This window comes from Melanerpes formicivorus, unplaced genomic scaffold (assembly GCF_026170545.1).
Source record: "Melanerpes formicivorus ecotype bairdi unplaced genomic scaffold, bMelFor1.0.p_v2 SCAF_36, whole genome shotgun sequence".
Classification (NCBI taxonomy): Eukaryota; Metazoa; Chordata; class Aves; order Piciformes; family Picidae; genus Melanerpes; species Melanerpes formicivorus.
The window spans coordinates 6,622,658-6,636,608 of NW_027142388.1; the positions used below are offsets into that span (position 1 = coordinate 6,622,658).

At 39.8% G+C, this 13,951-nt stretch overlaps 1 protein-coding gene across 2 annotated transcripts in view; it reads right to left on the minus strand.

Moving 5' to 3' along the window:
• The window catches only part of GLT1D1 (glycosyltransferase 1 domain containing 1), a 65,889-nt gene that overhangs the window by 42,805 nt on the left and 9,133 nt on the right, over window positions 1–13,951 (minus strand). For both annotated transcript variants that reach the window (XM_068157427.1, XM_068157428.1), the window contains exons 3-5: window positions 10,275–10,380; window positions 3,052–3,103; window positions 567–603 (exon numbers count right to left, since the gene is read on the minus strand). In XM_068157427.1, coding sequence (XP_068013528.1) covers window positions 567–603; window positions 3,052–3,103; window positions 10,275–10,380 — 195 coding nt within the window. The remainder of the gene's footprint in view (window positions 1–566; window positions 604–3,051; window positions 3,104–10,274; window positions 10,381–13,951) is intronic.

A 13,951-nucleotide genomic window follows, 5' to 3' on the forward strand; every position in this document is an offset into this window, starting at 1 on the left:
CTTGCAAGGAGTTATTTCCCCATAACAGTTTTGAAAACAATTTTTTAAGTTAAGTATTCCAAACGGATGTAGTTTTGGAATCTGTAGAAAATAAGGAACTGCAGTTTAAAGTAATCACATCTAAACTGCTGAGTTGAATGCTCCCTAGACTACTCCCATAAGCACTACACTTTGGATTAGGTACTTGTTGGGTGTCATGATGTTGGGGACTCATCTTAAAGCCTTTAAAGAAATTTGGAGTTTCAGAGAATAATCATTTAGCACCAAAATTTTGGTATGCATTGGAGAAGGTTCACTGTTACCTTAGGTGTGACCTTGTCTCTCAGATTCCTACTGTAAGGCATCTGGCAAAACTATTTTTAAAGGCCCTAAATGAGTGGAAAATTTTAGGCTAAGAGACTGAAATATTGCCTCAATTAATGTCAATGACAAAAAGCTCAACTTCAGGGGAGCCAGGACTTCAAAACCATTTCAGCAAAACATATCCAAGGAAAAGAAAGTAGATACAGGTGCTAAACACTATTCAAATAAATTGAATGACTTAGCCAGTATTTCAAAACTCTTACCTTGAGTTTGGACATATATTTTCTTCCTAGCATCTGGCTTTAAGGAGAAGAAGAGAAGTTAACTTTCATAGCTCACCATAGCCAAGATCTATTCAATCTTCCAACAATCCCAACTAGTGTAACAAAATGCACATCAGCATGATTTTCTTTCAACTATTAAAGATCAAATCAGACTATTAGAGAGGTACCTTGCAAGATGGAGGCCAATTTCAGAACTTAAATTTGCAAGACAAGTGAGATAGCTGAAAATCAGCACTAGGACATAGGTGCAGCAACAAAGAAGGTGGAGAAAACCCAATGGGGCAGAAGGCAGCTTAAGCCAGCCTTGCCTCCATAGCTGATATACTGCATAGCGCTGCCTTAAACTGGTGGATAAAGATAGGCTTTTAGTTCCCTAAAATCACTAAGTTGCAAAAATAAGCTTAAGTTAAGCATCTGGTTTTATGCTCTGCTGGACCTTTAATGGCTTATGGTGAGTAAATATAATCCTGCCAGGGCTTGGATCATCAAGAGGAAAATAGCAGGAATACTGTAAAACGGTGTGTACAGATCTATTCACACTTTATAGATCAATTTTCCATTGTGTTCTATATTTTAAATGGTCTTGAGGAGAATGGAAAAATGAAATTGAATGCCAATAAAACTGGCTTAGGTAATTCTTATGCAGCAGTTTTACACTACCGAAATAAAACACTGACCACAAGCACAAGATCTTTTACAGCATTTCAAACTCATTTGGAATACAGATTGTTACAAATGCTGCATTATGCACTCCATAATTAAAGATAATTTATCCAATGTAATAGAAAATAGAAAAGATACAGCCCTTGAGTGCAGTGCAATTGCTTATATGTTCATAATTTAAATTATTAATTGACAGCCTAACTAATAAAGCACACATCAGAGGAATAAAACACTTCACATTAGTGTGAGTTAATATGTAAAAAGTCTTGATATTCTGTGACTTATGTATGGAAAGATATGTTAATATTTTTCACTGCTTGAAACTAAGGATGTTGTGTTTGCCCTTGCACTTCATAAGATACAGCTTGGGGAAAAAAAAAACACAACTCATATGTCTTCAGCTAACACAGCAGTTGGCTTGCACAGCAAATAGCTGGACCACCAAGATGGATCAGAAAGCCCTGCTGCCTGGTGTGGAGTTTGTCACAGGTTAGCTGTCAGCCTGACACTATCCGAAAGCTCTCCTTGTACTCATATGACCAGCAAGTCTTTATTGTCTTACTCTGCTCTTCAGAAACCAGGACTGAGGACTGTCTGCTTCAAGGATTTGTCTCAGTTTTCTCCACTGGCAGTCTACCACCAACTCAACCACATAAGAGTGACAATGTTGACCCAGTGTATTTTCAAACAGGACCATCAGATACTAAAAATAACTGCACTGAATGTCTGAAGTAACCTTGCAACACAGAAAATGCAAAGGTACCTACTAAATGGAGACAGGGAACTAACCATGATCACTGCCAGTTCTCTGCTAAGTAATATCCTTGAAATACATTGAAAACATTTAAAAACCATGCTGTTAGATGAAATGTTGCATATATCATTCAGTACAGTGCATTTTGTTTTATTTTTTCCAGAAGCAGAGATGAGCTTTAAGAAAGTTCAGTGCTATTTACAGGCTACATATCCTTCAAGGCCTGGTCAACAGGGCTGTATATCGCATACTGCTGGGCTTAGTGTAACTTCAGTTTGAGCTCTGCTGTTCACCTTCAGGAGTTAATTCTATTCCCAATGTTGACAAAACAAGTATTTTCAAACTATTCTTCCCAATTCTTCATTGCAACTACAGGTTCTTAGTTGCATATTGGAAACATAAAGCTATTAAATAATCATAGAATGGCTTAGGTTGGAAGGGACCTCAGAGATCATCTATTCCTCCCCCATCTATTCCAACCTTCCCATCATGGGCAGGGACACCTCTCAACTAGACTCAGCTGCTCAAGGCCTTGAGCACCCCCAGGAAGTGCCATCCACAACCTCCCTGAGCAGCCTATTCTAGAGTCCCACCACCTCATACTGAAGAGCTTCTCCCTAAGATTCAGTCTAAACCTCCTCTCCCTCAGCTTTGAATCATTCTCTCTTGTCCTATTGCTGGACCCCCTTATGAGAAGTCCCTCTCCAGCCAACCTGTAGGATTCCTTCAGGTATTGGAAAGCAGCAATATATGCATATAGCATCAGGAGAGACCTGGTAACAACAGCAACGCTTAATCTTCAGTGTTACAGAGAAGCACTTCCCAAACTGCTGTATACTCTTCAAATAACAAACAGCTTTTAAATGCCAGATTTATTTGACCTGCTGAAGCACATAAACATGAAATGCTTTCTCTGAAAAGAAAAAAAAAAAAACCAAACCAGGAGTAGAGACTGTGAATACTATCACAATTCTCTAGCATTACTTAGAAACCATCACAGAAGAATGCACAGCTGATAAGACTATAAGCATCAGCCCATAAACATACCCACTCTGCTGCTGCCATTTCCTTCATCTTCGTTGTGAAAGCCACTGCAAACCTAGTTAAATGGACAAAAATAGTTGGGATCATCTGCTTAAGTGTTTAAACATAAAAACCAGAAAAGTACCTCAGGAAAAAAAAAATATTCATAAGAACAAAGAGTAGAGGCTTATAAAATGATTACAGATGGAAAGACAAAAAGCAGGCTTTCTGTGTCTTTTACCAGAAAATACTAGTAAAACAATTAGTTATCTCTTCAGGCTTTACAACTTACAGCTCCTGGGGAGTTGAAGTGAGGATTTCTTAAACTAAGAGAAAGCCCAAATGATGGGAACATCCCTCAGTTCATCTTGATTAATATAAACTTCTGTAATAGTCAACTAGCATTTCCTATTTCTACATGTTGCAGTAGCCCTCTTCACAACCACAAGGCTAAGAAGGGACCTTAAGTCCTGAAAGTTTCAAACAATTGTTACGTGACAATACCCAGCCCTACTATTTCCATCTCATTGGAACTGAGTTTAATTCAAATGAGCAGAAGGATTTAAAAAAAACCCAAACTTTTCCCCAACGTTTTCTCTTATTTCTAAGCAATCAAAGCTGTCAGTGTGAAACAAACACCTGAGAGAGAAAAGCGTTATTCTTCAGGGAAAATATCAGCATCAAATAAACTTGAAAAGAAGAAAAATGATCCAGTGACTTGGCTTCAACTCTGCATTCTCACAGACTTGAGACTGAGCTTGGTAGCTCTGAATGCTTCTCCATTGCAGATGCCTAGCAATTTGCAGAGCTGAGTTAGACACCCACTATTCCTTTCTAGTACATAAAGAAGAATTGGGTGCCCAGAAATGAGATTTACCACAGGCAAAGAGGCTGTTACACTAACCAGACACAGTACTGATAGAAGAGCATTTTGACTGCTGTCTAGCTAAGACTTTATTATGAGAAGAGTGCTTAAATGAATGAACTGTAGAAGAGTATAGGAATACCATCTATTCCTCCTCTGTAATGTATATAAATGGTAGTAATATGGTGGTGTTGTTCGATCACCCTAGAGTCACTACAAGCACAGCTTCCAGGCCAAGATGCTTATTATGTTGTACAACAGGGTTATGTACTCTTTTAGAAAGCATGTGTCACATCTTAATTGGTTATTTTCTAGTGGCATGCGTGTAATTAAGGCATACAATAGATTAAAATAGCAAAACAGTATTTCAATGCATCCAACCAAATTCTATCAAGTCTTTCTCTTCAGTTACAAGATGCTTACATTCTTTCATAAGTCAAAAATTAAACATAACCTTCTCTAACTCAAGCAAGGGCAAATCTTCCCCTACATTTCCTCTTTTCTTTCTCTCAGTTACTGATAAGGTGTGCATTCCTAACTCAAGGGCAAATCACAGCTGTTCCAAAGCTATCCAGAAACAACCCTTCTACATCTCCCCCTTTTTCTTTTCCCAATAAAACCACACTTCTGATCGACCTTTCTAACATTCTTTGCATACATAAAAGCAAGCAAGGTAAAATTAACAATATAGCAAAAGCAATCAATATAATTTTGATAAGAGATTGTATCCATTCTGGTAACAACACATCCCATTAAAGTCCTCACATCCATGTCTGTGGACAAGTAACGGCCCTATTCTGTAACACAGCATGTCCAGCAGACAGCTCCATGCTGTCTATGCTGTTCAAAACACCAAAAGCTGGGGGAGAGGCCATGAAAGCCTGTGTTGCCAAAGTTTATGGATGTTGATGCATGCAAGCTGTTACCACTTCACTTACAGCAGGATTTCTGAAGGCACACAAAAGTCTCTGGCAATCAGTGTTTTTCACTTGCTTCTCCAAGGTAGGCTCTAATTTTCCTGATCTTACTCTCCTTCTTAGCATTGTCCCCAAACTCAGTTCTGATCTCATCCCAGATCCCTGGATCATACATCTGTTCTTTTAGTGAAAGAGGAGTGGTGGTCAGCAGCTGAAATGAGAATCTGCTCAAAAGCAGAGGTACTGATAGACTTCTCATGTTGCTTAAAGAGTTTCTGAAAGGCTTCTAGGACAGGTGTTTAAATGAATGAAGAAAAGTGTATGAATACCATCTACTCCTCCTTTGTAATGTATATAAATCACAATGCTAAAGCAAGAAAAAGCAACCAAAAGTGCACTTGAATGGGTAGGGCTTTCACCTGGGAAGAACAGACTTCTGTCCCCAGGCTTACTTTAACTTCTTCACTTATGGCTCTTTATAATGGCTCTGAACTTCTGCTTATGTGCCTTTGAGAAATGTACAAGTACATGCTCATTCCACATAACAGAAAAGGTATGGCACAGACCATTTAAAAGCAGCACTGTTAGCAACAATTCAGGTTTTGGGTGTCTCAGAGAGACTTTGGTCACAGAAGTCTGATTTCTAAACACACCAGATAAACAAGCTATTCTTAGGAGGAGCTGGGGTATGATCCCAAGAAGTCATATGAGATGTTTTTAAGGAGTCAGTTAATAAAGAACCCCTGTTCTGAAGAGATCTTAACAACATTTGGCTTTAATATAGCTTTTACCTCATGATGAAACATAAACATGTGCTTCCACATTTGTTAAATAGAGCTTCAGTGTTAACTAGAAACACAAATGGGACCATTTCTGAAGACTACCAGTCCTGTGGAATAGAAATGGTTGAAAGCCTCTTTCATATGAGAGATAATGTGTCTGCTCAGCAAAAGTTTTTTTCTTTTTAAATTGCTTTTATAGATAAAATATAAATATATGAATATAAAAGAGGGGTTGTCACATATTACACTTACAATATACAATAGCAAGCCTATTCCCTCATATTCCTTCCTAATGATATAAAGCTGTAGCAAGCACAGGGAGAAATAGAATAGAATAGACCAAGTGGAAGAGAACTTTGAGATCATCGAGTCCAGCCTATCATCCAACACTATCTAATCAAATAAACCATGGCACCAAGCACCCCATCAAGTCTCTTCCTAAACGCCTCCAGTGATGGTGACTCCAGCACCTCCCCAGGCAGCACATTCCAATGGACAATCACTCTCTCTATGAAGAATTTCTTCTGACATCCAGCCTAAACCTCCCCTGGCACAGCTTGAGACTGTGTCCTCTTGTTCTGGTGCTGGTTGCCTGGGAGAAGAGACCAGCTCCCACCTGTCTACAATCTCCCTTCAGGTAGTTGTGGAGAGCAATAAGATCTCCCTTGAGCCTCCTCTTCTCCAGGCTAAGCAACCCCAGCTCCCTCAGCCCCTCCCCATAAGGCTCACGAGTCACAGAAGCAATGTTAGGGGTTGGAAGGGACCTTCAGATAGCGAGTCCAACCTCAGTGGTTAGAAGTGAAGCACATTGCTAACTCACAACCAAAACAGTACTTTTCCATTGGAGATGTTATGTTATGAGGACATGAAATCACAATAATTTACTAGAAGTTACATAAATGCTGAATGCTAACTCCTGCTTCTATTTGTTGAAACAGACCTTACTCCCATACATTTGTTTTGTAGTATCTGCTTTATGATACCACAGTGAATTTCACATATACAACTTGACAGCTTTAAGGTTATTAAAGCCTTTGCAAATGCTTCTTTTGTCAGGTTGCACATGCTCCCTTTCCAGTTTTTGCAATTATACTTTCCATTCATCACATTAACAAGCACAAAATAAAACAAACCCTGTTGCTCCTAAGCCTACAAAATACTGTTCCATAGAAAACAAAACAAACCAAAACAACAAAACAACCCACCCCAGAGGAATACAACCACCATTTAGAAGAGTTTGATTAAAAATGAAACACACATTATAAAGGAAGACAATGTTCAATACTTTGTTTTATGGAATGTGATGCTATGTTGTACTGGACAAGTAACCTGCAATTCATGATATTTCTGCTTAGAACCTTGCAATCAATAAAAGGGAAAAAAATATGTTTCTTGTAATAACTGTGCAATGAATAATACCAGTGATAACACTGGAGAAGAAATCCATTCAGAATAACTTCTAGAAAACTGAATTAATTTTTCTGTAGCAGTGGAAATATTATGAACTGCATAAGGAAGCAGTAAATGTATTTTGAAACATCACAGGAAATTCATGTTCCCAAACTATACTTCAAGTTCCTAACTTATTTCTCATTACAAAAACATTCAGCACAGCTTTCAGAGAAGATATAGTAGCTCTATTTGTGACAGATAGCACTTTAAACACAGAATTGGATCAAATGGACACACTCAGAAACTAAACTGACCCATTAGTTACCTTTTTTCTCTTCCTTCAGACTTGTTTTAAAGAATAACATCTGATTATTTGATAACAAAAGTAAACACGTATATAAATCTTCTTTTAAATGGGGCTTTGCTGCTTTTCCACTGTAAGTCTCCCCAGCATGTAAGAACATGCTTTAATGATTCTTCAATGAGTGTGATTGAGCTGTCTTTAAAGTCTGTTTACCTACCATATTTTATAGGGCACTACAGACAGAAGAGCATATCTATGCCAGAGGTAAGTTAGCTAATAGTAGCTAGAACATATAGTGGCATTAACAAAGATAAAATTAGAAGATAAAAGCCTGCTGCAGATTCTCTGTGCATTTCCTCATCACTAATATGAACCAAAACCCATCCTGCTGTATCTGAACCACTGCAGTTATTTTTCTTAGCTAGAATGCTGTGATGAATGAGCAGAGACAGGAACCTGAGCAAGCTCTGTTCAGCAAGGTATTTAAGCTCTCCTAGGGCAAGCATGCAAGCAGTATCAGTGGATTTGATAAAGATGTTCCAGGTGCTTAAATTTTATCCCACCTTGTACACTCAGGGACCCCTTTGCTTATGCAGAGCTCAGTTCTGGAGAGATAACTCTTCAGACCACCGCAGTCACCAGATGCTCAGACACACTGCAATGCCACGAGAATAAGTGACCTGCTGGAGCAACTTAACGCCACCAAACAGACCTCCTCCTCATATTCTTCCACAAGTTTTTTTTTATTAAAGGGGTAGAAAACTAACTTGGGGCAGGGGTGAGAGAGGCAAACCCAACCAAACAACCAAAAAAATCCTACACCAATTTTATACCATTTAGCAAGTTAAACCTGCTCAGAAAGCAGTTCATTTGTGGCACAAGGAAAGGTGGATCACACAGCCACAAGCAAGAGAGAGGAAGAAGAGGAAGAGAGGTAGCAGTAGAGCCATCCCTGCCACCAGTGAGCTACTGTGCTGGCTACACATGAAGTGACAATCTTAGCCTCCATCTTGGTAACACCTAAGCTACCTATTAAATTAATTGCATCCATTAGAAGCTTTACACACAAAATGTTTTAGATTCCAATAAGAAAGGGACTTATTGGCCCAGTATGGATGTGATCAAACCCTGTAGTCAACAGACCTTTGGATCAAGCAGGAAACTCCTTTTCTGAGGATGTTGAAAAGGAGAAATACTGCAAAACCCTGTTTGGTTTCAGTCAATTTCTCTGACTTCTGACCAGTTCTTGAACTATATTTGTGGACTACACTGACATGTCATGAGAACTTTTCTGGACTTTAAACCACCAAGAAAATACTCCCTTGTCAATTCAACTGGGGAAAAAAAAAATCAAGACAATTTGCTTAAAGACTTTTTTCAGTCTCTGCTTCTTTGTTCATGTATCTAGAGGGCAGATCACATTGGAAGGAAAAAAAAAAGAACAAAAGCTCTTTATACTTGAGTCACCAAGCCCTCTGTCAACAAGCTAAAGGCAAAGCCTCTGAGAACAGGTTTGCTCTGTGATTCATAGGACAAATGCCAGATATATTTAGTTGTTGTCTCACTTAAGACAAACTGCTGGCCACCATGGTCTGTATGTGCAGACAGCACTTGATGCTTAAAACATTCTAGTTCCAATAAAGAATATGTTGTATGTTTGGATATCACAGTATCACAGTATCGCCAAGGTTGGAAGAGACCCCGAGGATCATCGAATCCAACCTGTCACCACAGACCTCATGACTAGACCATGGCACCAAGTGCCACAGCCAATCCCCTCTTGAACACCTCCAGGGATGGTGACTCCACCACCTCCTCGGGCAGCCCATTCCAGTGACCAGTGACTCTCTCAGTGAATAACTTTCTCCTCACCTTGAGCCTAAACTTCCCCTGGTGCAGCTTGAGACTGTGTCCCCTTGTTCTGGTGCTGGTTACCTGGGAGAAGAGATCAACCCCTTCCTGGCTACAATCTCCTTTCAGGTAGTTGTAGAGGGCAATGAGGTCACCCCTGAGCCTCCTCTTCTCCAGGCTATGTGTAACTAACCAAAAATTAAAAACTCAAAATTCAAAACCACAAATCAACTTAGAGCAACATTTAGCTCTTCTGGCACAGGGCATTGGTAAATGGGGTTCAAATTTGTTTAGGCTAATACTATTACTGCAAGATCATATTGATACCTCCACTGGTAAAAAGGCAGTTTGCTATTTAATTTAATCTCCACTACTCAAGTTCCACTATTTGAAAACTAAGTATCAGTCATTTCATGGCCAGGATAGTTCTGTACACATGAGAACTGTATGGAAGGTGTTGGAGATACTTAGCTATACATTTATTTACCTAAGTTCTGCAAATAGGAAGTCTAAAATAATTTTCATGAGAAATTAAAACTTGATTGCATAAAACTGTCTTCAGTAGAAACATGTCAAATAAAATACAGCCAAGTTGCCACAGTTCACAGTTAGGCTAACCATCAAAGGCCGTCTTTATAATGTCTACCCACGGATTATTCTGCAGAGCAATATCCTGCCAAATCCCAGGTGAAATGTTCTCAACTATTGTTCTCCTTTGTCTCACTTGCCTCAGCATTTTATATCCTCATCATACACATAGTCCTATTATTCTAGAAAACAGTTATGATTCAGTAGACAAAGCACAGGATTAGCTAGCAAGAGCACAGATTTCATTAGCTTTTAATGAGATTTGAGTCCTTATTGAAAATTCACAGCCCAAGAGACCAAGTTTCAAGCACTGCCTCTGCCAACTTGTACGTGCACAAAAACAATGAAACGACTGGAAGAGAGGAAATATAAAATTAATAGACTGGTCACAGGCTTGAATTTTATTAAGAAACTGTTCTACTTCCATCACTGAATCATGAAATACTATGTAGAAATCACAGGAATTTCAAGTTGCCTGTCCTTTGTCTGCTGGCCTACAAATCTCCCAGTCATTCCAAGCATTTACTGATCAGTACAGATGCTTTTACCTGGCTTCTTGTAGCACTGCTCCCATCACACGATGTTTTTCTTCACATTTGATATCTTCATTTATATCTGTCCCACCAAAGATGATTCCAAAAGGAATTCTGCTACCTGCAAAGCAAAGACTACAATGAGAAGTTGACTAATGTGTCAAGGGAATGACTTGAATGGGACTTTAAGAGTGAAAATGTGTACTCATAATATTTATCACATATGTAAGCAAAAGCATTTGAAAAAGAAACCTGGGAATACTTGAATTCATCTGAGGTTGGGTGAAGAGGCTGCGCCAGGGGAGGTTCAGGTTGGATGTTAGGAAGAAGTTCTATACAGAAAGAGTGATTGCCCATTGGAATGGGCTGCCCGGGGAGGTGGTGGAGTCGCCGTCATTGAAGGTGTTCAGAAGGAGACTTGATGGGGTGCTTGGTGCCATGGGTTAGCTGTTTGGGTGGGTTGGATTGGTTGATGGGTTGGACACGATGATCTTGAAGGTCTCTTCCAACCTTGTTTGGTTTATTCTAATAAAGAATCCCATACAATAACTATGCACTTTCCCAGCATGTCAGCCAGTTGAGTAGCTATGAGATTTTGTCTTTTTCACACTTAATAAAAACAACCAAGTAGTTTCCAGACTTGGCAGCCTTCCAAACTGCCTATGTACCTTAAATGTTATTCAGCATTGCAAAGTTTAGTCCCAAGTATCTAGTCTCAGCCACTCATTCTCTGCCCTCTCAAGCATTCCAATACAATGGGTTTGGGTAACTGTCCCACAAAGTTGGTTACAGAAAGGTATTTTCTCAAAGATTGACTTTTGAAGCAGATTTTAATGCTACAGAAAGAGTAGCATTGGAAAAGGTCACCAAATTAAATAAGGTAGTATATGTGAACCTGTAACAAACCCATTGCTTTGCTAATTGCATCCCAACAGATGGATCTGTTTATAATTGGTTGTTCCAAGACCTTCCGTGGTCATCTAAGTTGTTTGTTTTACAGTGCCTTAGAGTGATCACAACAGTAAGAGCAAGGGAAGGCAGACTGGCTGTGAGACACTATGCACAAGACATTATCAATATTCAAATCTTAGTGTATCAACAAAATATCTATCCTAGTGGTGTCTGCACTCTGATAAAAGTCTTATTTTGATACACTGCATGAGAATAACTTCACATTTGTGTAAGAACAAAGCCACAAAACATGGGTAGTATAGCACTTCTGTGCTAAGTGACTAGACTTAAATGGACAAGACTAAAGGCCATTTAGATGAAAACACAAAAGCCATTAGCACTGAAAGGCTCCTTTCTAATAGTATTTCTTTTCTTGGAGTCAGCTTATTTTTAGTAACTGACAAGTTACATACTCTTCTCCTCTTAAACTAATCAAGATAGCAGACAATAGTGTTTACTGTTGATTGCTTCAGCACTGAAATTGATTAAGTGGTCAGCTTTACACTACATTAAGCTGACAAATAACAACCTCTTGGTGGCTAATTACTACATGCAGAACACAGTTTTCAGTTCCAAATGGGGTTGTGGTTATGTAAAAGAAACAGTCTCCACAAGACAGTCTACAAAACCTGCCATTAAGGTGAGAGATTTTGTGGATTTTGCAGATTTCTGTTAGCTGCAACAGATGAAGCCAAGGTTTCCTTCTGACTGTGAACAAGAATAGCTAGGCTGTACTGTCACTACATGCTGTGTGCCAAGAAAGGCAGAAAATATACTTTGATTTTATCTGTTTGCTATCGGATGGAAAGGAAAACAGATCAAGGACTTAGTAGACAACACTGTCCTCAGCACTGGACCTATGAGCAGGGCACTAGAGGCTACTGTGCTGATGTAGCTTCTTCCTTTTGAGATGATATAACTGACCTTCAGTGTTCATGGCTGTGGAAACTATTGGTGACACCTTCTCTACTTACCCACACTGTCTTAGGAGATGGAGGGAAATGATAGGTTAAAATTCAGTGAACTCACATAATTGAGTCCATCATCAGTAAATTTGCTGACGACACCAAGCTGGGGGCAAGAGTTGATCTGCTGGAGGGTAGAGAGGCTCTGCAGAGGGACCTCAACAGGCTGGACAGATGGGCAGAAGCCAATGGCATGAGATTTAACACATCCTAAGTGCCGGGTTCTGCACATTGGCCACAACAACCCCATGCAGAGCTACAGGCTGGGGTCAGAGTGGCTGGAGAGTGGCCAGGCAGAGAGGGACCTGGGGGTACTGGTCGATGGTAGGCTGAACATGAGCCTGCAGTGTGCCCAGGCAGCCAAGAGGGCCAATGGCATCCTGGCCTGCATCAGGAACAGTGTGGCCAGCAGGAGCAGGGAGGTCATTCTGCCCCTGTACACTGCACTGATTAGGCCACACCTCGAGTACTGTGTTCAGTTCTGGGCCCCTCAGTTTAGGAAGGATGTTGACTTGCTGGAACGAGTCCAGGGAAGAGCAACAAAGTTGGTGAGGGGTTTGGAACACAAGCCCTATGAGGAAAGACTGAGGGAGATGGGGTTGCTCAGCCTGGAGAAGAGGAGACTCAGGGGTGACCTTATCACTCTCTACAACTACCTGAAGGGAGGTTGTAGACAGGCGGATGATGGTCTCTTCTCCCAGGCAGCCAGTACCAGAACAAGAGGACACAGTCTCAGGCTGCACCAGGGGAGGTTCAGGTTGGATGTTAGGAAGAAGTTCTGTACAGAAAGAGTGATTGCCCATTGGAATGGGCTGCCCGGGGAGGTGGTGGAGTCGCCGTCATTGGAGGTGTTCAGGAGGAGACTTGATGGGGTACTTGGTGCCATGGGTTAGCTGTTTGGGTGGGTTGGATTGGTTGATGGGTTGGACACAATGATCTTTAAGGTCTCTTCCAACCTGGTTTGGTTTATTCTAATTCTAATAAAGTTTATTCTAATTCTAATTACAACGTGTGGTTAAAACCAAACAAGGAAACCTTAAAGCAAATGGGGAATGAAATAAGAATGTCGGTAATGATAAAAACATACTGTATGTTTCATATTTCAAAATTAAGTGAGCTGTAAGACAAGTGTGTTTTAGCATTGCTGATTTCCTCATTGCTAAATGAAAAAACAAACATACAAACAGCATGCCAGACATAATAATTCAGGCTTTTTGAATACCCACCAGCACAAACTGCAGGGGGACTTCTGAAGTCTGAAAACTAGAACAACTTCTACTGAAATCTAATGAACATATCCAATTACGTGCCTTTGGCCAAGTGAATAGATCTGTACAACACAAAGGTAATTTCAGAAATTGATACACACTTGCAATTTCAGTAGGTGACAGCATCTGTAATTTTGAAAGCCAGCGCCTCCAGTGCACCACTAATGGCAGGCTAAAATTTTGTTCTACAGGCCTAGATACAATAGAAAATTTTATTATTTGTCTGATAACATCCTGTCTCCTACAGTTTAGCTGGCATGAATGACATCTCTAAGTTATTTCATGTCCAAAAAGCCCTGACTCATTTTTTGAACAGAAAATAAAATAAATCAAATTAGCCCCTCTGCTTTCTTCTATTCGACCTCAGCTATATTTAGCCAGGCCATTGTCCTCTGAAGGAACACATTTGTTGAAAGTACCTTAATGTTAATATAATGCTCTTATCTTAATGTAGTTAAAGTATGTAATTATGAAATGCACTATTGCTTTAAAAGTACATTTTCTTACT